The sequence below is a fragment of the Muntiacus reevesi genome, chromosome 12 (genome assembly GCF_963930625.1).
Source record: "Muntiacus reevesi chromosome 12, mMunRee1.1, whole genome shotgun sequence".
Classification (NCBI taxonomy): domain Eukaryota; kingdom Metazoa; phylum Chordata; class Mammalia; order Artiodactyla; family Cervidae; genus Muntiacus; species Muntiacus reevesi.
This window is the reverse complement of record NC_089260.1, coordinates 17,108,587-17,135,790: the sequence shown is the minus strand read 5'-3', so window position 1 is coordinate 17,135,790 and position 27,204 is coordinate 17,108,587. Positions and strand designations below refer to the sequence as shown.

At 38.3% G+C, this 27,204-nt stretch overlaps 1 protein-coding gene across 5 annotated transcripts in view; it reads left to right on the top strand.

Annotated features, from left to right (window-relative positions):
- The window catches only part of ANKRD46 (ankyrin repeat domain 46), a 32,005-nt gene extending 5,652 nt beyond the window's left edge, over positions 1-26,353 (top strand). The window contains exons 2-6 of one of the 5 annotated variants that reach the window (XM_065902967.1): positions 6,990-7,115; positions 14,151-14,246; positions 16,784-17,121; positions 18,303-18,461; positions 24,827-26,353. In XM_065902967.1, the coding sequence (XP_065759039.1) occupies positions 7,113-7,115; positions 14,151-14,246; positions 16,784-17,121; positions 18,303-18,461; positions 24,827-25,043 (813 nt within the window). In that variant the 5' untranslated portion in view covers positions 6,990-7,112 and the 3' untranslated portion in view covers positions 25,044-26,353. Of the gene's footprint in view, positions 1-6,989; positions 7,116-14,150; positions 14,247-14,286; positions 14,388-16,783; positions 17,122-18,302; positions 18,462-24,826 lie in introns of those variants that run through there. The other 4 variants (XM_065902970.1, XM_065902969.1, XM_065902968.1 and 1 more) reach the window with 4 other exon arrangements.
- Positions 26,354-27,204: the final 851 nt, after the last annotated feature.

The window sequence follows — 27,204 nt, the reverse complement described above, 5'->3', positions numbered from 1 at the left end:
GTATTTTTCTCTGTGTAGAGCTAATGAGCCTCTTCTCTTATGTTGCAGGGTTTTTCATTAACTGTATTCATCCTTTAATAATGGAAGAACTTTTGAGATTGTCACTATAGAAATGTCATACCAAATTTGTTCCATACCATTCTCCTAAAGACTTTTCTAGATTTCTTACAAGGAAAATTAATGAGAATTAGATTTTGTAAAGGATTGTATTGTGGTGTTTGAAAAAGATTTACCTATTTAAAATTATTTTTAGTATTATTAGAACTTAAATTTATGGTTTATATCTTTGTAATAAAATCCCATTTTCCAAACCAGCCTACAGACATAAGAATGATCAACTTACATCTTATGCATAAAGTATATTTAATATATAAATAAAATCAGTGACAAAGGAATAGCTAATTTCCAAATTAAATAGATGCTTGTTCCTTTTTCCAGCTTCATTGAAATATTATTGACAAATCAAAATTGTATGTAGTGTTTATGCAGTCTGATTTTTTAAAAGGCGTACGGTGTGATGATTTAATATTTTCATAAATTTGAAATGATTGCCACAGTCAAGTTACAATTAATACATCCATCACCTCACATAGTTACCTTTGTGTGCATGTGTAATGAGAACACAAGATCTGCTCAGCAGATTTCAAGTACACAGTACATACTCTTGCCTATAGTCATCCTGCTGAACATTAGCTCCATGTCATGAGTGAAAGTTTGAACCCTTTGACCAGCACCTTCCCATTTCCCTCTCCCTCAGCCCCTGGCAGCCTCCCTTCTGCTCTCTGGTTCTGTGAGTTTGACTTTTTTAGATTCCACATCACATGTAAGTGAGATCATTCAGCATTTGTCTTTCTGTGTCTAACTTATTTATCTTTTCGTGGTGTCATCCAGGTTCATTCACGTTGTCACAAATGGCAGGATTTCCTCCTTTTTGTGGCTGAATAATATTTCATCGTGTAATGTATATACCACATCTTTCTCGTCCATTCCTCTCTCAGTGGACACGTAGGCTGTTTCCATATCTTGGTTATTGTGAATAATGCTGCAGTGAACATGCAGGTATCTCTTGGAGATAAGATTTTATTTCCTTTGTATATATACCCAGAATTCTAGAACTTGAAGGAGTGTAGGACTTGAAGAAGAACTTGTTCTTTTTTAAGTGCTGTTCAGTTTTTCTAGACCTCTTTGTTCACTGCAGTATTTAGTAACCTTATATAATTTAGCTTTTGATTTGCCAGTAATTATTAGAGAAAGAAAACAATTCTAGACTAAAATATGTTCAATAAAGATTGGCATACACCCATTTGATTAAAAAAATTTGATGATTTTTTTGTTCCCAGCTCTTGGTCACGTAGCCATAAACACACATATGCCAAAGAAATACTGATGCTTCTGTGTATTCACAGAACTATCCAATAAGTAGTACTTTTGACAGATTTATGCAATTGAAGACAATCAATCAAAAGATATGTGCACATTGTTATTTAGGGATGGTGCCAAGTCATTCAGAAGCAAATGCAAGAACACACATGATTTATTTAGCTATTTTTTCAACATGAGGTCTTCATTAAATTCCTCTGCTGTATTTTACTTTAAAAAAAAGTCTTAGTTGTGGCATGCAGGATCTTTAGTTGTGCCATGTAGGATCTAGCTTCCCAAGCAGGGATCGAACCCAGGCCTCCCGAATTGGGAGCACAGAGTCCTAACCTCTGGACTACGGGGGAAGTCCCTGTTTTACTGTTTAACCTAAGTGTATTAAAACTAGCTAAGAAACCTGTATTTTCGCTTATGGTGTCTTTTCTTCTTTAGTCTAAGTTAAAAATTTTTTTAAATGTCCTGGGTGTGGCATTGTCAGAACGGTTTAGGCATTCTAACTTCGGTGGCATTTTTAGCCCTAGTATGTTTTTTTCCAAGAGCCAGATGGCACTGATTCTTTCATTTAAATCTCTTCCTGCCACTTCCCCATTTGGGGCTGTGTTTGCCTCTTGGTTGTTTTTCTTAAAAACAGAACAAAAACTGGTATTGTCTGTGTTTTCCCCACAGTGAGCTTATTTTTATCTCATCTATTCAGAGTATCTGTTCAACTTGTGCTTCAAGTTATCTCCTTGGTGAGCGCCTAGAATTTACCCAGCTTCAGTCTGCCTCCTGCCTGCTGTGCTGTTTATTCCATTTTAAAATGAGATTTCTTAGACCTTAGTTAATTCAGCTTCTTGAAGAGAGTTAGATATCATTGCTCCCACCCTTCATCTGATCATTGTCTTTTGCTGAAACATGTAACACAAGCAGTATTTTTTCCTTAGAAAGCAGTGGCAGAAGCACACAGCAGTAGGAATCAAGTGGTAATGACTACTTTAGGTTCAAGGAAAGTGTAAAGGAAGTGTTAGTCGCTCAGTCGTCTCTGACTCTTTGTGATCCCCCAGGCTGTAGCCTGCCAGGCTCCTCTGTCCATGGGATTCTCCAGGCAAGAATACCGGAGTAGGTTGCCATTCCCTTCTCCAGGGGATCTTCCCGACCCCGGGATTGAACCCTGGTCTCCTACATTGCAGGCACATTCTTTTCCCTCTGATCCACCAAGGAAGTAAGACTTTAGGTTCTATATCATTTAAATATTTGGTTGTAATGGAAAACCTAATTTAAACTGTCAGTAGAAAAGGGACTTTATTGATGCCTGTATTTGAAAAGTCCGTAGTTGGTATGAGCTTCGTGTGAGGTTTAGTCAAGGTCTGGCTCGGTTTCCCCATGTGCTTCCATCTCCAACACCCCCACCTTTCTCTTTATCTGTTTCTCTCTCCCTCTGTCCCTTCTGAAATCCGTGTCAAAATGACTGAAGCAGTTTTAGATGTTCTGTTTACACCTTATTATCAGAAAAAAAGAATATATCACTTTAATATATATCACAGTAAGTAAAGGGTCTTATTGGACTGAAGTATGTCTACTTCTAAATAAAACCACTGCATAAGAACCTAGTGTAGAGGACAGGGAACTCTGCTTAATGCTCTGCAATGACCTATATGGGGAAAGAGTCTATAAAAGAGTGATATATGTACAACTGATTCACTGTGCTGTAACATTGTATTAATAAATCAACTACACTTCAATAAAAATTGATTAAAAAACAATAAACCACCGCAGCTAGAAGAATGTACTATGTCACGTGTTACATGGCTTGGAGTCAGGGCTTATTTCCTCAGAACACACTTACGGACAGCCAGGAGTGATAGTGCTGGGACCATGGGACAGTTTCTCTGTCCTTTTCCTACCTCTTTGGTATGAACGGTATGCAGCCACTTGTGTGCACCCCAGTGGCACTGGGCCTCCAAGGGGATGAAAAGCACAGTTAGCTTTGGCCAGTTTGTAAGATCTTCAACCTTTATGAGACCTGGTTCTGAACTCATTGTTGGTGGCAAGTTGGAGGCAGCTGTGTGGAGGAGTAAGCATGTGGGAGGAGGAATGGAGAGCAAAACAAACCCTTCTCCCAAAATAAACTTAGAGCAAAAATTCCAAAATGAATGAGAAAAGATCCAGTGTCAAGAAAAGTCCATCCAGCAATGTTGCATTGGAACACAAACTCAGCCCTAGTGTAAGTAATTTTAGGAAACTATCCAACAAAGTAATTTTTCCTTTTTTTATTGCAGTATGATTGTTTTAAATGTTTTGATTTAAGAGGTACAGCATAACAGTTCAGTATTTTTGCAAATTATATTCCATTACAGGTTATTACAAGATAATGGCTATTGTTCCCTCTTCATACAATATATACTTGTTGCTCCACCAAAGACTTTCAATTGTCCTTATGCTCAAGTAGAGAAAGCACTTGCATTTATTAAAAATGTTAAATTATGAAACAAAAAATAACAAGAGCAGATGGAGATGACAAAGTTAAAACTCTTAGAAGTGAAAAAGTACAGTAGTTGAGGGTTTTTTTTTGTTTTTGATGTGTGATAAACAGACTCAATCCAGCCAGAGATGATAAATCAATTAGAAGATAGTGCTGAGAAATGTACCTAGAAGCTACAGCATAGAAAAGTTTGTTGTTTTTTTTTTTAAAGAAAAGCATAAATTGAGTTTCCAACATATATCTAGTAGGAAGATATGAACGAAAAGCAGTAGTTGAAGAGGTAAGTGAGAATTCCCCAGAATTCAAGAGGCCATGGTCCTTAGATTATAAATGATAAAAACTCAGAATTCCAACAGGATAAATAAATCCTCCTAAATAAATCCCAGTGAAACTGTTAACATTAGGGATAAAGTGAAAGTTTTTAAACCAAAGGAAAAAAAAACTTATGCAACAATTAGACTAAAGCAGATGTCTTCTAGCAATAATAGATGCCAAGAAGCAGTGGAATGATAGCCTCAAAATGCTGAGGGAAAGTAACTGGCAGCTACAGCCTTGTAATCACATGAACTATTATTCAAGAATAAAGTAAAAATAAAGCCACTGTCAGAAGACTGAAAGAATGTACTGCTTATAGATCCTCACTAAAAGAATTGAAGGATGAACTTCAACCACCAGAGTGAGGCATGGAATTTTTTTTAAAAAGAGTGGTCTGATTGATAAAATGTTGATAATTTAGTTAACCATTCTTTAAAAAAATTTTTTTAAGGTAAAATCTGTAGACAACAATCATGAAATGGAATGGTCTTAAGACCTTAGTCAATGACCACTCTTTCCTGTGTTGGTCACAATGGCCTGGTAGGTCTTTGGGCAGTCTATAAAAATAGTTCCCATGGAAAGTGGTACAGAGTTTTGCCAGCCTCTTTTCCTGTTTCTGAAAGATACCCTAGGCTCTAAGTACGCAGATGTAATCTGAGCCAACTCACAGATCTGCCCTTTCACTAGGAGATGCCGCATGGGGGCCGGTCTCAGTCAGAAAGAGGATTGCTGTGACTCATTGTCCGCTTGGAATTACTGTTCCACTAAAGAAGCTACCAGGACTGCTGACTCCATCCTGCTTTATAGTCCCGGCATTTCCTGCTTCTTGCTCCACAGCTTAGGTTCCTAAGTGGCAGCACAAGGCAAGCTCCAGCCAGAAAACAAAACTTCTGCTTCTAATCCTATACTTAGTTTATCCTCCTAAGCTGGGTTAAAAAAAAAACCTAGTGGGAAAAAATTCCATATTTCTGTTTCTTGAAACTAGAGCCATTTCTAAGCATGTAACTCGCTACATTCTTGGGGTATCAAAGATGTGTCCCCAGAATAGGTTACCCACAGTCCGAAGGAGAGAGAGCAGGAAAAGAACCAAAGGCTCCCTTTAGAGCCTTAGACACTCAACTCTTACTAAAACTCTGCACTTTCTTCCTACGTGTTAGTCCCAGAGGTGCGGTGGGGGAGGTCCACTGCTCCTCGAGGCCTGGGCCATGGCTAGTGGAGGGCCTTGGTGAGGGCTCTGGAGCCCTCAGGGCGTAGTTCCCAGTCTGTTCCCTGGGCCCTCCAGCTGACCTGCTGGGTGAGCTCGAGGGCCTCCAGGAGAAGGCCTGAACCTGCCTCTTACCTCACTCTCCACCTGACGACCACCACACCGTCGACCCTGGGTGAATTGCTTCCCTAATGGTCCCTCATTGACAGTTACTTGTGAGCAGGGTCCACTGTGGTGCTGACCAGACCTCTCTTGGGTTGTGTAGCTTAGGGAGTGTCCTATTCTGCCCTTTGTCACTAGAATGGGTGTTTTATATTAAGGATGCCACATACACTAGCTTCCATCTAGCACGTAATTCAGAGCATGAATGGGAGCAGGTTATAGGAGAACTGTGAAAACCTGTTACATTGAAGATGTACCTTGTATTTCTCCCATAGATCATGAGTAAGGCTAGAACCCTAGAGGTGAGGGTTGACATGCAAAGTTACAGCCTCTCTGGTTCTCAGTATCGTCTATAAACCTGGGAGCTTGGGTTAGATAATCTGTTAGGTGATCCTAGATCACCCTTCAGCTGTAAACGTTTCACAGGAATACTCCTAAGAACTCAGTCTTTTGCTTTCAGATGATTTGAGGTGAAGTCTGGTTAAGTTTTATGTACTATTTAGAAAATAAACAATAATTTACAAAAAGTTATAATTCCTATATTTTAAAATAACACCAAATAAATAAGAATGTCATTTTTGTAGCACTTTAACAATTCTGTGTATGTGAAGTCTGATATCAGAGGCGGGCTTAATGAGGTTTAGGTTTTTTAAAAGGCCTGGGATCATATTTATGCTGTTTATTTGCCTAGTAAGCTCTTCTCCCCTCTCCTTCCCTGGCTGCTTTGCCTGGCTTTTGGGATCGTAGTTCCTCCGCAGGACCAGGGACAGAACCAGGCCCTTGGCAGTGAAAACACCAAGACCCAACCACTGGACCGCCGGGGGATTCCCCTTCCTCCCTCCTCCCTTTTCCTTCCTTCCCTTTCCTTCTTTTCTTTCTTCTTTGAGGTGTAATTGACACACATTGTATTAGGTAAGCTTTTCTTTTCTGAGGAAAATTGAAGTTCATCTCAATTCTGAACAGTTTCAAAATTAGCACGAATGACAGTAAGTGACTGAGATGAGACAAAGGGAAACCAGAGGCCCTCGTCCTGGCTTTACACCAGTGCTGCTGCTGCTGCTGCTCCTAGATGCTCAGGTTGCTTTTGAAGCCCAGGTGGGCCGCAAGGTGGCACCATTAGGTCACGTAAGCAAAATAGCGGTAGCTAGGAAAAACTTTAAAAAAAAAATCAAATAACCTTATTGCAAAAGTAATATAATACACTTCACATTGATCTCCCAGTACTAATTTCATGTCTTTATTTTATTACTACACATTGAAAATTGGAAATTTCAGTGGGAAGAAGTCCCTTGCTAAGAATTTTTAACATGGTAAACACAGTAAAAATTTTTAGAAAATATTAAAAGGCATCAGAATAAAATATCTAAGATAATATTCTCTTTGTGAAAAATTTAATTTTTATCTACATTAAGTCAATATTTTTCTGAAATTTGAATTGTAACTAAAAAACATTTTTTTTGGCTGTACCAGGGAGCATGTGAGCTCTCAGTTCTGGAACCAGGGATTAAACCCACGTCCCCTGCATTGGGAGCATAGAGTTTCAACCACTGAGCTGCCAGGGAAGTCCCACTGAATTTTAATAATTTAAAAATAATGGTAAGTAATATAAATATTTCAGGATATATATTTTAGAAATTCTTGTTTGGTTTCTTGTGATTTCCTGATGGAGAAATAAAAATTAAGGCAAGTATTTTCTCACTATCCCAACAAGTAAGAAATGCTTGAGAATATTGAGTCCAGGAACATAGTTACTTCCTGTAAGTGGAAAACACTTCCAAATATTTTAATTTTTCTTACTCTTAAAAAAATTTAATGTGAGATGATTGCAAAGAGTTTATCAGAATGATATGTGCTAGATTGACACTTCTTGCCAAGTAAGAAACATTTCCAGATATTTATTGTTTTGTCACAGTTTAAAAAGTTTACTTCTAGTGAAATGATTCTAAGAGTTAATTCAGAGTGTGTGGGCTAGACTAATGTTTCCTTTTATATAACCTTTGATGAAAAGATTTGCTAAAAACTAATTCATTATATTAAAAAGAATCTTATGAAAACAAACTTAGGGACTTAGTTTTTTCACCTATAAAAATGAGAATAATGATATCGGTAGTACTTACCATATAGGTCTTTTTCATGAGGACTCAGTTATTACTAGAAAAATACTTAAACAGTGCCTGGAGTATAGTAACTTGATAAGTGTTAAACATGTTGCTAAGCAGTTGTTTGCAGAGTAATAGCAAACATGCAAATAAATAATTTTGCCCTTTCTATTATAAATAATAATCATAGCATAATAAATATTTATAAACATAAATTCTTTGTTCCCTAAGAATATCACCTAAGTAATACCTGATTAGCCCTCTTTTAATTATTATCAATATATGAGCTTATGCCCAATGTACTGGCCTTTCTTAAAGTAGCGTTCTCTAATCCACACATTTGAAATTAACCTCCCCTTTACTGCAGTAAAATATTTTTAATAATGAAGTAATTGATAACTTGGCATTGAAGAAATCACAGTTAGACAGTTAAATTCAACTTGGGATTACCATAAAATGTGTATGCTCCACAAATTTAAATATAAACTAAAATTATATCTGTGGTGAGTCCAGCTCTATCTAAAAGGTACTTTTTTGAACTTCTATTAATCATTTTGAGCCTTGGAAGTAAAATTCAGAAGGCTCTACTTTTAAACTTCCTCCTTTAAGTATTCTTCATGGCACTGAAATAGCCTGAAATGATGTGTGCGTGCTAAGTTGCTTCATTCTGACTCTTTGTGACCCTATGAACTGTAGCCTGCCAGGCTCCTCTGTCTGTGGGACTCTCCAGGCAAGAATACTGGAGTTTGTTGCCATGCCCTCCTCCAGGGGATCTTCCCAACCCAGGGCAGGGATCAAACCCGAGTCTTGTGCATTGCAGGCAGACTAAAAAGCAGAGATCTCACTTTGCCAACAAAGGTCTGCATAGTCAAAGCTATGGTTTTTCCAGTAGTCGTGTACAGATGTGAGAGTTGGACCATAAAGAAGGCTGCGCACCGAAGAATTGATGCTTTCGAACTGTGGTGTTGGAGAAGACTCTTGAGAGTCCCTTGGACTGCAAGGAGATCCAACCAGTCCATCCTAAAAGGAGATCAACCTTGAATATTCATTGGGAGGATTGATGCTGAGGCTGAAGCTCCAATACTGTGGCCATCTGATGGAAAGAGCTGACTCATTGGGAAAGATCCTGATGCTGGGAAAGATTGAGGGCAGGAGAAGGGGGCAGCAGAGGATGAGATGGTTAGATAGCATCACTGACGCATCACTGACTAAATGGACATGAATTTGAGCAGACTCCAAGAGCGAGTGAAGGACAGAGGAGCCTTCACTACAGCAGACTGTAGCCCATGCTGTCGCAAAGAATTATATCCAACTTAGCAACTGAACCACAACAGCAAAAGGATCCTAAATCTAACTTAGTTTAAGGTGAACTGTAAATAAGAATCTTGGAAGTTTTATAGTGAGCAAAGCAAGCCTTGCATGAAGATTGCTATCACAGTGAAACCATTTGCCAGTAAGAAATGAAGCTGGTTCCATAGCCTTTCATTATAGTCAGGTTCATCTGTGTCACATTTTTTAAATACATTGCCTAAAAACTTATTGTGATAGTCAAATTTTGTCCAAAAATATTATTTAAAAATTCTCTTAAGACTATCTTCATTTTGACTGATTTACAGTGTCAGTGAATTTGAATCTGTGTAATAATTGGAAGACTGTAGGGTGGATTCTTTTTTAATATGCTAGGAAATTCAATAATAAAATTATGGTACATCCAAACAATAGAATATAGCTATTAAAAATAATGTAGAAGACTGGTAGCATGGAAGCATGTTCACAATATAATAAATTTAAAAGTTTAACATTAGTATGTATAGTATGAATTAAACATTCATTCATATAGAGAAAAAAGCTGTGAGACTGTAACATCAAAATATCAATGATAGTTACTTCTAGTTGTTAGGATTATGGTAACTTACTTTCTTCTCTTTGTTCATGTTTATTTTCTTAAGAATTTAACAATGAAATAGAACTAGTCATAAGAAAAAATGTTACTTCAAAATCCTGTTATAGTGAACTTAATTGAGTGTACATTCAGCAAAGAATTACTGGATTCCCCCATGTCTGGGTTTCAAGAAACCATGTGCCAGGCACTGTGTAATCTGCCAGGATACACAGACCGGTCAGGCCCGTTTTTGTCTTCTTAGAGGCATGGTCTGTCAGGAATTTTAAAAACAGTTGTAAACAAGCAGCAAAGCTTTGTATAAACCATTTTCTCCTGATTATCTTGATAATTATATAGAAGCTGCATGGCATTTTGTAAATCTTATAGACTGAATTTGAAATCCACTCTGACACTTAATAATAAACTTAGACATGTTAAATTTTCTAAGTCTTGGAAATTATCAAGACCACTCTCTTAGAGAAATATGGAGCTTCCAAGGGGAACTCAGTGGTAAGGGATACCCCTGCAATGCAGGTTCAATCCCTGAGTCAGGAAGAGCCCCTGGAGAAGGAAATGGCAACCCACTCCAGTATTCTTGCCTGGGAAATCCCACGGACAGAGGAGCCTGCTGGGCTGTAGTCCGCGGGGTCACAAAGGAGTCGGACGTGACTTAGCGACTAAACAACAACATTAGAGAAATATAGCTGCTGAAGATAAATAGACAGAGAAATACATTCCCTGTGTTTTGGGACAGAGTTTGAAGACTGCTCACAGCTCACTTTCTCTTACACGGGGCTTGTTATCCCCTCGTCTAATGTCTGCAGATCCTGCATTGCTTAGGTTTTAAGAAAGGTAATTGTAAAGTGCAAGCAGTTAGGATTTAATAAATTCATTGGGCATTCTTGTTTTATGGTTCTTTGAGGTCATTTTATGTTTTAAAAACAACTGTATCCTTCTAAAAGGGTAAGAATAACCAGGTGTGGTATAGTGAATCCAGATTTGGGGGTTCCATTTACTGAATGTCACTCTCAGTTTTAGTACTTGCCCTTGACATTAGAAAATGCAGGCAATAAGATCTGATAGCACATCTCTTCAGGTATGCCAATTTTCCTTGAATTTTGTTGAGTGTTTGGTACTTTGATCTCTGATCAAAGTTGCTTGTGTAGGCATAAGGCTGTCAGTCCATTTGAACCAAGAATGTAGCATTTGGTCTTCCCTTTCCCAGTGACTTTTCAAAATGAAAAATAAATCAATACATTATGTATGGTTGGTGATATTGGATATAGAAGACCAATTTAGAGTTGTGGTATAGTAAATATATGTTAAAATAGAGCATGCTTTCTTCACTATTTATTAACCATCAAGAATACTTAAAGCTGTTGAGATTGACCTAAAATTAATGTAAAATAAAACTATAAAATATAAAAGAAAAAAGAGTATTAACTAGAACTTTATTATCAAGTTGGCAACTCACAAGCTTTCACTGAAACCTCCTTACTGTTTGTTATGTGGGTTTATACAAGCGCTGTTTGGCGTTAGGAGCTGTTGTTACTGAGATCTGGGTGACAGCCTTGTCCCAGAGAATGAGTGATTCCATCTTCATCAAGTTTCCTGGGCAGTGCCATAGAGCATGGAGTTGGAAGTTTTAAAGCTAAGCTATACCAGCCCTCTAAGACCTGACCCCCAGAGTCCTGCTTCTAACAATCCCAGGGAGTTGGCCTCTGAGCCAGTCGTTGAACACTGTCCCTTAGAAATCAAAACTAGGCCATGGTGAACAACCTGAGGACTTCCTGGGGCTTGACTATTCCCACTATTGGCTGTTTTTGTCATTTTTCCTCTGCGAGGAGGAACCAGTTCTCGTTTTCTTTCTTTGAGGTCTTTATTCCCCACTAGAGGTCACCCACTTGTTAGAAACTGCTGTGTTAACAGGGGATCAGTGCTCTATGCAAGCTAGAGTACAGTTGAGGGCTGGTCTCAGAGCTGTGCCCTGCCTCGGGAGGGTGGTAATTTACATTTTGGGTACTTGAGTCATATAGCTATTGCGTAGCTGACGTGGGGCTCAAACCTAGGTGTTCCAGTTCCAGATACATTCTGGGTGGAGCAGCCAAGCCCTCTGAACCTCTGACTGTAGGGAAGCTGCCTCTAGAGTCTTGTACACTCCTGAAAGCAGCCTCTGGCTGCAGTCTGACTGCATCGCGTCTCTCTCCCTCCTGCGTTGCCCACCTCTAAGGCTGCCTCCAGTATGCCCACATCCTTTCGCAAGGTGACAGACTCAGCCTTCCGTGAGTCTTGAAAGATATCACACGTTAATGCTTGTGAAATGCTTGTGAAATGGTTCTTATGACACATTCCCTTTGGTAGATACCAGGGCTTCCAGCTGAGCCCTTCCACATGGTGAGTTCTACAAATTCTTCCATAAATAACCTCTTACTCTTCTAGCACCCAGAGAAATGACCTCAAAGAAGACCTTTATTTCTTCCTGTTTTTTTTCCTTACATGGGGAAAATGAATACCTTCGGTCCCTGGTCCTATGGAGGAACTCAGATCCCATGAGCCAGGCAAAGCGGCAGGAGAGGGGAGAGCTTACTAGGCAAATAAATAGCAGGAATATGACTCCAGGCCTTTAAAAAATCTAAACCTCATTAACCCACCTTTGATATCAGACTTCAGATACACAGAATTGTTAAAGTGCTACACAAATGACATTCTTACCTATTCATTTATTCAGTGTTATTTTAAAATACAGGAATTACAACTTCTTGTTGTACTACAATTTTACTCGTATGTTATCATGAGGGAGACTGACTGAATGGCACACAGGATCTCACTGTATTATTTCTTACAGCTGAAGCTGAATGTCAATTATCTCAAAAAATTTAACTGAAAAAATCTTTAGTCCTCTTCACCCTTCGGACGACAGTTAATATATATCCTGGTTTTTATTAATTTCTATTATTTTGAGGGGAAGCTATTAATAGCTTTCCAGTGATTTATTTAGGATCTTTGACATTTTCTTGGCAGGTTTCTAGTAAGTAAGTCTAATGCATTTATATAATATTTAGTTTGAAATCATAAATTTATAATTTGATCAAATTTTATTTTCTTATGGGTCCTTGTCATATCAAAAGAAACTGGCAGAAAATAGTCTTTCTTGTGAATTTAAGGAAACATTTGAATTACTTAGGGGTGCATAACTATATAATCTATAATTCTGTCTCCAATCACAAAGCAGCAATTGTCCTTTTCATAATGTTGGGTTGACCAAAAAGTTCATTCAGATTTTCTCGTTAAGATTGTACGGAAAAACCCGAGCAAACTTTTTGTCTAACCCAATATAAATGTTAAAAAACTTCAAAATAACCCCTGTACCATTTTAACATTGAAAAAGGCAGATTTTTTATTAATATATTAGAGGCTTTGGTCATGAACACTCAGCTCCAGTGGGCAGGACAGGAGACTCAGAAAATAGTAAGCTTTGGGTGAACACAGATTATTTGTTCAAGGAAATCAATTGAGTGGCTCAGTGATAAATGAAGTTTTTCTAAACTGGTATTACAGACTCAGAAAACTAGGGAACAGTCGAGAAGGGTGGATGTTTTGAGTATTACTGTGTCATCATGGTATTTGCTGAACTATTACGGGACTGGTCCTCACATGCAGTTTGTCAGCCCTAGTCTTCACTTCCAGCCTCAAACTGATAGCCTTTATGATACCACCTAACTTACATTGGTAAAGGGAGCTTCCTAAAATGCCACTGACTACTTTCCTTTATAAGTTTACTTACGGGGACTTGATAACAGCATGTAAAAGTCATGAATTTCAGCTGGAGCTATAAATTTGGAATTTAGACTTTACTTTCCAATTTTACCACTTTGCATGGTATCTAGAACATTTTTGGCACACAGAAATGTTTGCCTAGCAAATTACTATTGATTTTTTGTGGTCCATTCTTACTGTCGATAACCTCTCTCCCTTCCATGTTCCTTCAAGAGGAGAGAGTGGTCAAAAAGAAGACTCTGGAAATGTCTCTCAGTGCCCTGAGGGGAAACCTGAGGGGGTCCCGGTGAAAGCGCAGAGATAGGGTACCACCCAGGTGCGAGAGGGGTGAGGTCAGGCAGGTGGAAAAGACTGCAGTTAGATCTTAGCCAGTTTGCTTTCACACTGAAAAGAAAAGATGGGGGAACAATCTCAGAGGAGATTTAAGTATACCAGCATTCAAGACAAATTAGAAATTTGTTTTTCTTAAATGTACCTATTTGGTTTAACATAAATATTGGATTGTTTTTACTTTTTCCCCCCACTGCAAATAGCATTTTATTTCTGAAATTGCCTTGGTGGGCTAACCTGAGATGCAGCCACCATTTCTAATGTGAAGAATATGCATTTCAAATTCTAGTAAGTTTGAATGAATTTTCACAATCCAGTGAATTTTCTTCACTGCTGGTGGCACATTATCAGACTCTGTCGTCTTTCTGATCATGTTTATGGGCTCCTTTTGCCACTTTATTACTCCTCAGTGGCTTTGCCAACTTCATAAGTTGACGCCTTACCCATAGATTTTCTAGAAAGTATTTACAGGGCCCTTTACATTGTCTTGGTTTAGTAGAACAGCAGGTCCTTTGTTATAGCCGAATTTTCTCTTTACTGTAGATCCTTGCTGGCACCTTTCTGGATATTCTGGTGAACCTTGTTAAGAATTCAGAGAAACTGTCACGTGACAAAGAAAGATCCAGTCTTAAGGCTTACATGAGTATTTTCTACTGTGGACTTCTTCATAATATGCGAAAACTTCAGTGAACTGTGGTCTTGATTTTGGGTATATTCAGTTCTGTGACCAAGATGAAACATGTGATCTGTCGTTGGACTTCAGGCTTATTAAATTTAGAGGTTAGTCATTTCTTAAGGACACAGAGAAACTCACAAAATATACCATGCCTATTCTCACACAAAAAGTAGACAAGAAAGTCTTGCCCTTTTTACTGAGCCAATATTCAAAAGAATCCCAGTCTGAAAACCACAAGAATTCTTACTGTGTTTGAACCAAAAAAACATAGTGTTTTTTTGGTTCAAAAACACCACGTAGATTGTTTTTCATTATCTATTCTTAGAGAATTTAACCAAAGCACATTACCTCTTGAAAAATCCTTGATACGTGGTATTTTAATTTTTTAAGATGTTTGTGATACCTCTGTCTTTTTTTATGATCCAGTTAATGAATACTATAGGGGAAAATAGGGAGATTACCCTTGAAAGAGAATTTTGGACTGTTTTTTCAGTAACATCTTCCCATTGGGTTAGTTTCTTTTAAAAGTATTATTTAGTATCATAATCTGAAGTTTATCTTATCTCGATTTCTGTAATTCTTAATCATAAGCAGATTTCCCCCTTATTTAGAATTACCCTTAACAGCTCCTTCTCACCCTTCATATCTGTGTTAATTATATCTAGGATATCCCCTCCAGTATGCCCCCTTCTCTCTGCCACTGTATTAGATCAGGTTATCCTCATTTCTTGCTTGGATTTCTACAATAACTTATTGATTGATCTCCTTGTCTCCAGTCTTGAGCCCCTCCGATCCAACCTCTTTATATTGCCAACAAAATCATCTTTCTCAAAGAATGATATACTAAGACTATGCCATTTCCTTGACTTAGAATGCTTCAGTGACTCCTACTAAAATCAAGTATAGTAAATCTTACCATGGACTTATTAGGAAGATTAAATAAAATTCATTAAAAGCCTTTAATGCAGTGCCTGGCTCAGAACAGGCCCTCAGTCTGTGTTACTGGCTCCCCTTTGCCCCCAAGGCAGCAGCAGAGCTTAACATGGCCCAGGACCAGAGGGGCAGTGGCTCTGTGGGAAACCAGGCTAAAAGGAGTACCGGCCAAGAATCTCACCAGACTCCAGAGCCAGGCTTTCCTGAATCCCTGTGAGGTTAGGCACAATAGATTGATCTAGCATCCAATTCCATCTGTGTTCCAGAAAGACTTTGCCTTGTAAATTACAAGCCAGCTCATCTGTGACTAAGCTTTTGTAACCTTAGGAGCTATCTTTACAAACACAGCAGTCTCTGCCTCTGTTTTCTTCTTTTGGTTTGTTTTTTCTTTATCTCCTTAGTAAAGTTTCTTTTGTCAGGCTTTAACTTTTTCTTAAATGAATCAAGGAAGAGATGGTTGCAGGTGGGGTGGAGATGCACGCACCTGCATGCACACTGAGAGACCCAAGAGATTGCTGGGGGCAGGTAGTGTCAGTGAAAGAGGTGTGGACAAACCTGTTGGTGAAGTGAGTCTACTCAGATGGTGCAATATTAGCATGGACACAGCTACTCCCATGGAGACCTCATCTCTCCATCCTCACACAGTGGGAGTTTGGCAAAATCAGTAGCTAGATAACCATAGAACAAAGCAGAATAGGATCAATACTGTAAAAAAGATGGACATTCTCAATTTCATGATAGGCCTGGTTTTTAAATTTAGTTTGCTGCTTTCCTTAGCTTTTCTCTTTCTATTAAAATTTGACCTTTGTGCTCTAAATGGCATTTGAAAGTGAAAGTGATAGTTGCTCAGTCGTGTCCAACTCTTCGCAACCCCCTGGACTGTAGCCGGCCAGGCTCCTCTGTTCGTGGGATTTCCCAGGCAAGAATACTGGAGTGGGTTGCCCTGCTTTCCACCAGGGGACCTTGCCAGCCCAAGGATGGAACCCACATCTCCTGCAGCGGCAGGCAGTTTTTTTTACCCGCTGAGCTGCCGGGGAAGCCCCAAACAGCATCGAGCAGGTCCTTATTGAGTGTGAATTAAGTTAATCATTTTTTTCATGCTGATTGAGTTAACTTTTGAGTACGTGATTCTGTTTTACAGTATAGAATATCTCAAGTACAATAAGAAACAAATATATGAAAGAGAACTGCTGTGTGTGTATGTGTGTGTGTAGGTAGTTCTTTGAAGTTTAAGGAACTTACCTTCTGACAACGTAATAAAGCTAAATCTAAGCACTTATGTCTTGTTTTACTTTAAAATATCTCAGTCTTTTTATATGATGAAAAGTGAAATAGGGCTTTATGATAATTTAATTGCAATTTTGATCCAGCAGATATGGGAAAAATTAGACATTTTAATGGAAAATAAAATATAATTGATAACTCTGATGTTGTTTCTGTTTGGTGAAGTAATTTATTAGAGGCAGGAGACCAAGAAGGACAAGAAATAGTACTTTTCTAAATGACTTCACTGTCTTGATTTAGTTCAGCTTCTCTGATTCTCAACTCACCTCATGTTTCTTTACAGGCACATTCCATCCACCACATCCGAACAATGTCCTACGTTTTTGTAAATGATTCTTCTCAGACTAATGTACCCTTACTACAGGCCTGTATTGATGGAGAATTCAACTACTCCAAGAGGCTTTTGGAAAGTGGCTTTGACCCAAATATTCGTGACAGCAGGGGCAGAACAGGCCTTCACCTTGCAGCAGCCCGAGGGAATGTAGACATCTGCCAGTTGTTACATAAATTTGGTGCTGATCTCCTGGCCACTGATTATCAGGGAAACACAGCTCTTCATCTCTGTGGCCATGTGGATACTATTCAATTCTTGGTTTCCAATGGACTCAAAATTGATATTTGGTAAGTTCTGTGGTTTTTGAAGTCTCGTCACTTCTTTCCATTAGCCTCTCAACCAGTAATCTAATCTTGGAATCTATTGATTTTGTTTCCTCATTGATCAAGTGTAGTGACAAGTTCAGAAAGGTATTGAGGACAATGAGTGAGGGAATAAGACCCTGACTTCTAGATTTGTGCTGAAGCAGTGTAAATTTTTCTATGAAAATAGTGGCTAGGTTCTGCTACTAATTAATTATGTATTACAAGACAAGAGAAAAAGAAGAACTAACATTTGTTGAAAATCTATTATGACCTGGGCACTGCGTTTACTGTGTTAGCTCATTGAATCTTCAGAATGAAGAGCTCTTAAGTATTCGTTTTATAGACAAAATAGTTGAGACAAGAATTCTGGGTTAAATGACTTAACGCAGTTGGAATTTAAAACTAGTTCCACCTGGTTCCAAAGCTTGTTTGCCTTCTGTCGTGTAATATACCATGCTAGCCTCATTATCTCTCTGGACTCAGAGTTCTTCTTATACTGAACAATTTGAAGAAGTAGTGTTCTTTGTTTTGTTTTAGTGATACCTTGTCTCTTGAGTGGGAACGATATCAGGTCACTTTAAAAAGAAACCTTGACCTTTAAGCTACATTTTTTATACCTAATTTATTGGTGCTATAATGTCCCTAAATCTGAATAAGACAGTAAATGGTTCTGCTACTATAGGACAAAATGTAGTAGGAATTAACTATAGGATTCAGTGTTGGTCAGGCTTTCTCCTGTTGTTAAATGGTTAGGTGAACCAAAGTAGATTATTTGATTGCTTTTGAGCTTGGGTTTTTCTTTTTCTTTTAGTTCTTAGACATTTAAAAAATTAGATACTGTTCTCATGAAATACATAAATGTCAGATAAGAATGAATCTAAAAAAAAAAAGAATCTAGAGTCTAGACTTTTCCAATTAGTTTCTAGGAAGATGCCCTTTTTTCTTTATTCTCATTTATCTACTCTTGATTATGTATATATTTTTCCTTTTTCCTAAAAGAAAAAAAAAAGGTTAACTCAAAATTCAGGCTCCATCTCAACCACTAGTTCTGCTCTGATTTTAATTTTGAGTTAATGGGGCCCATGCCTTCCTCACTGAGATCTCCACAAATGGCTACTAACAGTATAGTGTAACAGCTATTCTTATTTTTATGAACTTTCTAGCAACCATCAAGGTGCTACACCCCTAGTTCTGGCAAAGCGCAGGGGAGTGAATAAAGATGTCATCCGATTGCTGGAATCATTGGAAGAACAGGAGGTAAAAGGATTTAACAGAGGAACTCACTCAAAACTAGAGACCATGCAGACAGCTGAGAGTGAAAGGTACTTAAGATTTCATTTTTTTAAGAGGCAAGTCCCTTCAAGTGAATCTTTTTTTGTGGTTTGTTTCTTTTGTCTTTTTTAGTTTATTTATTTTTAATTGGAGGATAATTGCTTCACAGTACTGTGCTGGTTTCTGCCATACATCAACACGAATCAGCCATAGGTACACGTGTGTCCCCTCCCTCTTGAACCTCCCCCCACTGCCACCCGCACCATCCCACCCCCTAGGTTGTCAGAGAGTGCCGACTCAGCTCCCTGAGACGAAGAGCAAATTCCCGCTGGCGATCTGTTTACGTGGTCTTGTGTTCCAGTGCTCCTCTCTCAGTCTGTCCCGCCTTCTCCTTCCCCCGCTGAGTCCACGAGTCTGTTCTCTGTGTCTGCGTCTCCACTGCGGCCCTGCAGATAGGTTCATCACTGCCATCTTTTTAGATTCCATTTACATGTGTTAATACACACAGTGTTTTTCACTTTCTGACTTACTGCACTCTGTTTAATAGGCTCTAGGTTCATCTGCCTCATTAGAATTGACTCAAATGTGTTCCTTTTTATAGCTGAGTAATATTCCATTTTGTATATGTTCTATAACTTCTTTATCCATTCATCTGTCCATGGACATCTAGATTGCTTCCATGTCCTTGCTATTATAAATAGTGCTGCAATGAACTTTGGGGTGCATGTGTGTTTATAAATTATGGTTTTCTCAGAGTACATGTCCATTAGTGGGATTGTTGGGTTATATGGTAGTTTTATTTCTAGTTGTTTTTTGTTTTTTTTTTAAGAAATCTGCATACTGTTCTCCATAGTGGCTGCATCAATTTACATTCCCACCAGCAGTGCAAGAGGGCTCCCTTCTCTCCACACCCTCTCCAACATTCATTGTTTGTGGATTTTTTGATGATGGCCATTCTAACCAGTGTGAGGTGATACCTCACTGTAGTTTTGATTTGCATTTCTCTAATAATGAGGGATGTTGAACATCTTTTCATGTGTTTATTAGCCATCTGTATGTCTTCTTTGGAGAAATGTCAGTTTAGGTCTTCTGCCCACTTTTTGATTGAGGTGTTTGTTTTTCTGACATTGAGCTCCATGAGCTGCTTGTATATTTTGAAGATTAATCCTTTGTCAGTTGTTTCATTTGCTATTATTTTCTCCCTTTCTGAGAGTTGTCTTTTCACCTTCTTAATATTAATAGTTTCCTTTGCTGTGCAAAAGCTTTTAAGTTTAATCAGGTCCCACTTATTTTTGTTTTTATTTCCATTGCTCTAGAAGGTGGTCATAGAGGATCTTGCTGTGATTTATGCCAAAGAGTGTTCTGCCTATGTTTTCCTCTAAGAGTTTTATAGTTTGTGGTCTTACATTAAGTGAATCTTTTATGACAACTTTTTGTCAGCTTTATATTTATTTGCTTTCAAGTAAAGTGTTTGATACTGTCTTTGAACTCTCTGTTGGTCCTTATGGCTCCAGATTACAACTGAAAAGCCATTAACAGAAAGCACTGTGTGCCCACATGCACAGAATGTTCTGTAAGCCGCTGTGCAGGGCAGCCTGCTGAGCTGGCAGTACTCGGGAGAAGAGCCGAACAGGAGAGAAGGAAACAGAGGTCTGAGAATTTAAGTACAGGTTACAAGAAGAATGGGATTTCAGAAAAGGCAGAGGAAGATAGAAGGACTTGCCCAATATTAGGAAAGGTAGTTTCAGAGATAGGGAATTAAAGTGCTAAGGGAAAAGTAAAACAGGAGAGTAAGACAAGATTTAACACATACACAATTCAGAGATGTGAACGTGACTTTAACATGAGTTGGAACAAATGAAATTTGGACTCCTGTATGTAACTGAGGCTAAGATGGAGTGACTGACAGGGTCTCAAATATCTCATCATTTCTCATCTAAAAGCAGTTTAGAACATAGTTCAGGAAGCTCTGACAAGGTAATCAGTCATCTTTTCTCTTGGCATCACGGGCTCAACAGGTAAAGCCTCTAGGCCAGATTTAGTTGTACCAGCTTGTAGTTTGGTTGACCACCGTGGAATTTCAGCCTTCCAGACATTGCAAGGTAAGAAGTATAATGAACTTAGATAATCTCCCAGATTTTTCAGGGGACTGGGGCCCTCATTAGCTGCTGACTCAGTAGCAGATTGACCAGGACTTAGAATTAGGAGCATATGGTCCACTTAAGACTGTTGGGGTCATTGTCTCTGTGAGTTCCAGGTGAAATCTTTGGCTTTCATACTTCACCCTTAATTTGATTCCTCTGAGCCCATGATTCCTTTCCTCCCTCTTCATAGACTTGCTCGAGCACTTCTTTGGGACCACTGATTCCACTCGCAAGTTTAGGGTTATTTTGTTTGTGGCAAACACTTATTATTGTCCAAAGAAGTTAGTGTTTTACTTCTAAAACGGTGCATGCTCCTCATGACTTATCACCGAAGGCTGGCAAGTACATAAAATAAGAAGTCAGCGGTGCACTGCAAGCCTTCTCTCACCTGCATGTTCTGGATTGGCAGTCAGGATGCTGTAAGAAATTTAATAACATTGAGTTGTTTTTTGTTAAAGATCATATGCTTCCAAAATAACTTGAAATTTATTTTCATAATGACTTTGGCCTTCCTTACCATGAAAAATGTTCTAGGTGTGCTCTTTCCTGGTATATTTTCAGGACCTTGCTTGGTATATTTTGTTACTAGCCAGTTTCTTGGCATCTCTGTATTAGAAATATGTCTTATTTTGCCTCAGTTGTAATTCCTTATTAACTCAGAAGTGATTAGTCATTTGAGCAGTGCAGTGTGAAATATTTATTCCTGCTTCTTTCACATACCTGCCATTGCGCTTTAGTGTGAGGATTCGTATTATTTGCAGCATTAGGTAAAGCTTGTTCTTTAAAAGTTGAATTATTAATACATGTACTACCTAGTTGCCCTGTCTTACTCCTGCCCTTTAGTGTCGTGAAGGTGTGGTTGAAGCATAAACTAAAAAGCTTAAAAGCAGCATCATTGGTCATTAGGGAAAATGCAGATTGAAACCAGAGTGAAATACCACTTCATACCCAACAGAATGGCTGCAATCAGAAAGATGGACAATAACAAGTACTGGCAATGATGTGGGAAAATTTGAACCATCCTACATTGCTGGTGGGAATGTAAAATAGCTGCTGCGGAAGACAGTCTGGCAACTCCTCAAAAAGTTACACAGAGTCACCTTATGACCCAACAATTTCACTTTTAGGTATATACCCAAGAAAATTGAAAAAAACATGTTTACACAAAAGCTTGTATGCAAATTTTATAGAAGCTTAATTTATAATAGCCAAAAGGTAGAAACCACCCAAAAGTCCATCGTTGATGAATGGATAAGCAAAATGTCATCTATCCATTCAGGGAAGTATTATCCCACTATAAAAAGTAATGAAATACTGATATGTGCCGCAGCACCGATGAGCTTTGAAGACATGCTCCTTGAGAGAAGCCAGGCGCAAAAGACAGTGGTGGTTACCAGGAGCAGGGGAAGGGACAGGGGTGGTGGCTGCGGAAGGGCACAGAGTTCATTACAGGGTAACCAAGAGGAAATTAGATAGTGGAGGTGCTTCTGCAACTCTGTGAATTTTCTAAAGAACACTAAATCACGTACTTTAGAAAGATGGATTTTATGGTACATGAATTATATCAATTTAAAAAAAGTGAGGGGGGGAAGCTTAAAGGTGTTGGCTAGCACATGGCATTGTGGCCTAGCTGTGTGATGGTTAGCCTTTTCTAGAATAGGAGATAAAGCAAGATTTTGAATGTATTTAGTATTTTCCTGTTCCCTTATAATTCCCCGAAACATAGCATAACTTCTTAAGGGCCTATAAATCAAGTTGATGAAAAATACTTCCCTACACCATTTAACCTAAGTTTAATTTAGTTCCTTTTTATTTGGGTATGGGCTGACAGAGACAGTGTAGATGACACTGTACCCAAAGAATTACACATTGTACACACAGACCATCATGCTCGAATCACGTATTTCCTAGATAGTAGAAAAATATTTCATCGGACCAAGTCACCATAGACAGTTCTGACTGTCAGAACTTCATGAGCTCTTAGAGAAGGTGCGACTGAAGTCTCATTTTATAGGTCCCCACCCACCCCCACTGTCCAAAAGTAGGATGTTCCTAGGAACCTTCTCCTTAAGTTGAGGTGGCATAAAGTGAAGAAGCAGTTACCTTAGGACTCATCTTACTAACGGATGCACAGAACAGATTGAGATGAAACACAGGTGCTCACAAACACCGCTCAGGGCTGGGGCCGCTGGACACTGAGATGCTGTGAGGTTCCTGGGGAACGAGCCTGGTGGTGCCAGTCTTGCTGCAAGACAAACGCTGAACACTGTTTTTGTTTTACACCTTTCTTCATAGAAAAGCAAAAATCCTCTTGGGATTTCTTTTAATTAGCAAATACAGGTAGTATAGTAGGTGTTTCTTAAAAGTGAGGTGGCATAAAGTGAACTTTCAAAAAGTGGGGGATACTTGTATATCTAACACCTTTGAGTATGAGAGCATTCTGAATCAGACGTAGTCAATAAATTTCTTGTAAGTCAAAATGACGACATTATTAGAGCAGGAAGTACAAGCATTTAAAAATATGGAGTTCAGGGTCCCTGTGTGTCAAGCTAACTCAGATGTTTTGAAAGCCTTTTCTTTAAACAGAGTAAGTGAAATATCTGTGGCTCAGATGTTTGGGGTTTGTGATAACTTTGTAGTCATAGAAAACTTAAGTGCTTTCTGCCTCTTCACATGTGGTTATTCTAATAAATAGAGAAGTGAGCCAAGAAAAAAAAATTAACCTCTCCTGAACTTCTCAGAGTTCTAATCTTATCTTTGAACTTGCTAGAATTTTCTTTAAATTTTTGTATTGTTATAGATTCCCATTGAAAGTGTCTTCTCCTATTCAGAAGATAAACATTTTTTAACATATAAAAAAAGTTTGGATGTCAAACAGACTGGCCCTTTACGAAGTCATTGTCCCAGGATTAGAAAAGACACTAATCCCAGGAAAGGCTGAAATGGCTGTGGTTAACAGTGTCAGTGAATAAAGTAAAGTTGTAACTTACAAAAAAAAAACCTGTCACTTGTGCCTGATGAACCAGACTCTAAGACGTTGTTTTGTGCTGTTTCCATTGTTCCAAAATGGTCAGAAGAATATGAAAAGAAGTTTAGGAAGAATAATAACAGCAGTCAGTAGCTGATACCTATGATTATGGTCATTGTGGCTTTAATCTAAATGACACCCTGTTATTGGTCCTGCGTGTTGTGACATAATTGTGGGTGCTAACCTCTGGGAGCTTCGAACTCATCACAGGGCAGCCTCTCGAATACCAGTGTCAGATATACTCTATTTGTAGCAGTCATGTTCTCACTTATATAGTTTTTATGGTACCTGTACTACCTTATTTTCAACTAGACTCAGCCTTTATACAGAAGAGAAATAAACTTATTTTGTGTTGTTGTACAAGATAGAGCTAAAACCAATGGGGGGAAGCTAGTAAGAGGAATCTCTAATGGCTAGCCCTGTCCAAGTGTACAACAGACTGAAGAGTAAGCATCCATTATTAAAGTATTTCAGTTTAAAGAAGGAATTCCTTCACTGGTCAGATTATTGAACTAAATTGATAAAAATCCACCTTTGAGATTCACACACTGTATAAAACAAGTTTTTAGATTTTCCCATCTTTGCTTGTTTTCCTTAACATGAATTCTCAAATTTTGAATCCTTGTGTTGAACTCTGCAAATAACCAGAATGTATTTTGCTACAGTATCTGATGACTCGCTAAGTGACTCACTTGACCTTTTTCAAGACTTCTGCTTCACGTTGGGATGTTTTTATTGTTGGTGTTCAGTTGTGTCCAGCTCTTTGCAACCCCATGTACTGTAGCATGCCAGCCTCCCTGTTCTTCACCATCTCCTGGTGTTTGCTCAGACTCGTGTCCGTTGAGTTGATGATGCCATCTAACCATCTCATCCTCTGTTGCCCCCTTTTCCTTCTGCCCTCAATCTTACTAGCATAAGGGTCTTTTCCAATGAATCGGCTCTTCGTATCAGATAGCCTAAGTTTTGGAGCTTGTAACTTTGACTCTTCTAGATACTAAACCAAGGAACATAATCATTATTGTTTAGCAATTTATGGTTCAAGGTAAATTGTCCAAATACTTGCAGATATTTAAATCAGTACATAAATGGGTATTTAAATCAGAACATAAATGGGTTAGAATATATATGTCAGTTTTTATTTTAAGGTTGGTCTTCTTAAACCATGCAGTTTCTGTGGTTTCTTGTTTTTGCAATGGGTGATGTGTTGTTTCATGTCCTTTCTTTCCCCTTGCTTCTCCCACAGCGCCATGGAAAGCCATTCCCTCCTCAATCCCAACCTGCAGCAGGGTGAGGGGGTCCTGTCCAGCTTCCGCACCACGTGGCAGGAGTTTGTAGAGGATCTGGGCTTCTGGAGGGTGCTGCTCTTGATCTTTGTCATCGCTCTGCTGTCTCTTGGCATCGCCTACTATGTGAGTGGGGTGCTGCCCTTTGTGGAAAACCAGCCTGAACTGGTGCATTAAAGGAGCTCCCGGGAGAGGAGATAGATGCCAGTGTCCTGGCTTTCCAGTGTTCCTTCTCAGTTTCTTAAACTGTCTTAGTGCAAAGCAGTGAAGGCTGTACTTTTGTTTCTTTTTGCATTTTTACACATTGTAATCCTTTTAGAAGAACAACCTGTCTGTTGGAACTAACTACATACTGTAGTCAAGGATACTGTCCTAAAGCTACCTCCAACTCAGCTTGACTTCTTAGGAAAGGCTCTGCAAAGCCTTGTTTGATAAAAATGTGGCATTGGCTAAGAAATGAGAGATAGAGGATGAGACTAGGAAATCCTTGCTTCAGAAACCTTACCCTAACATAAGACCAACTAGGGTGAAATGTTTAAAGTTCGTCTTATATGATTAGTTGTGGTTGGTAATTTTGTTTTGTTTTTGTTTATTTTTGCAAGAGCTGCTTTTCACTATTTACTTTCTCTGGGGAATAGTAGGGTAGGGGGAAATGAAACCTTCAGCTTAAAACTTGAAGCGCTTTTTTCAGATTTTATAGCGCAAATCAGTATTGTTGGGACCTGTTTGGTTTATTTTAATATTTTCAAGTCTAGTCACAAACCAAACAGAACTTTTGAAAAGGAGCTATATTTTCCTCAGAAATGATTGATTTGATCTTATATTTATTTGTTTTTAAGATAAGTTTGATTTTTTTTTTGTAAGCTGCTTTGCTTGTTGTTAGTGTCTATGAAAAATGAACTTGAGAATTTTCAACTGAGAAACTTTTCATTTCCCCCTAGTGTTTATTTCAAAGATATTCTATTCATCAAAAATACAGTTGGAAAACTTTTTCTACTCAGTAGTTAGCAGGAATAAATATTTCTGATGTTTAATGTCACTGTAATTCTGTAGTACCATTATTATGGTGAAAAATTCAGTTTGATAAGCTAACTGTGTTGTCATGATTACATCATAGTTCATAATTTTTTCATTTTGTGTGCAATCCTCTTTAGAGGCCCTGTTAGAATTGTCATAACAATCCTGTCCATGTCAGTTGTTCTCTGATGGAAAGAGTGGATGGAGCATTTCTGAGTTAACAGCGCTGAGCAGTATTGTACCAGGTGTCGTAAACTCGTTATGAATGGTAATACTATGTGAATTGAACTCTGGCCCTCAGACCATATTGCAGCTTTCTGCAGTGTGTTTGAAGGCCTCTTGTTAATGATTCCGCTATGTTTATATCATATTATTGGGTTATTAAAAAAAAGATATGAAGACTTGATAATTATTCATTAGGTATAGTCAGAAAATTGTGGTGAAAGAACTAATGGTTTTATTTTTCAGAACATAGTCATCTAAGCTACTGCTAATTGAATTGTTGCTAGAATTAGAAATTATAATTTAGAATAGAATTGGTATTTCTGTGATTCTTTTTGCTTCTTAATATTTTCTCTTGCATTCATATATCTAGGATTGAGGCATTTTCTTTCATGTGACTTTATCCTGTCTTAAAGAGCTGTTCTGAAATTTCTGATTTACCTGACTGCCTCAGGGTCAGCTCATAGGATCTTGCTTTTAGATTAGCTGCAAACACAATTAATCATACTTGATGTAAATACAGCAAAAAACAGTGGACATTAGAATGGAGAACACTTCAGATTAAAAGCTTTGGAATTAGCTTTGCATTTGTTTGTAACTCTAAACAGATGTGCAAAATTGGTTAACATATATGTAAATATATTGCATTTTTAAAGATTAATGTTTCCTTTTAAGTGATGATTTCTTTGTATTCTGTTCTCTGCATTCAGTACTCAATAATATTACCAATAAATATATTTATAATCTGTTAATCACAATTTATTTTCTTATTTATCGTTGTTTTTCTTTTAATTTAGGAGTTTTAAAAAATAGGTTCCAGTTGGCTGTTTGAAAAAGCAAAGAGCTTTCTTTGAAACCCCGTGTAATGGGTGTATCAAGTTTCATTTGTGTTTGCCTTATAAATGTTCTGACACTAATTTGGGTGAATTGCTTATGGATTTAAGAGTAATGATGCTGTTGTTGCTAAGTCACTTCAGTCGTGTCCAACTCTGCGACGCCATGGACTGTAGCCCACCAGGCTCCTCTGTCAGTGGGATTCTCCAGGCAAGAATACTGGAGTGGGTTGCCATGCCCTTCTCCAAGGGATCTTCCTGACCCA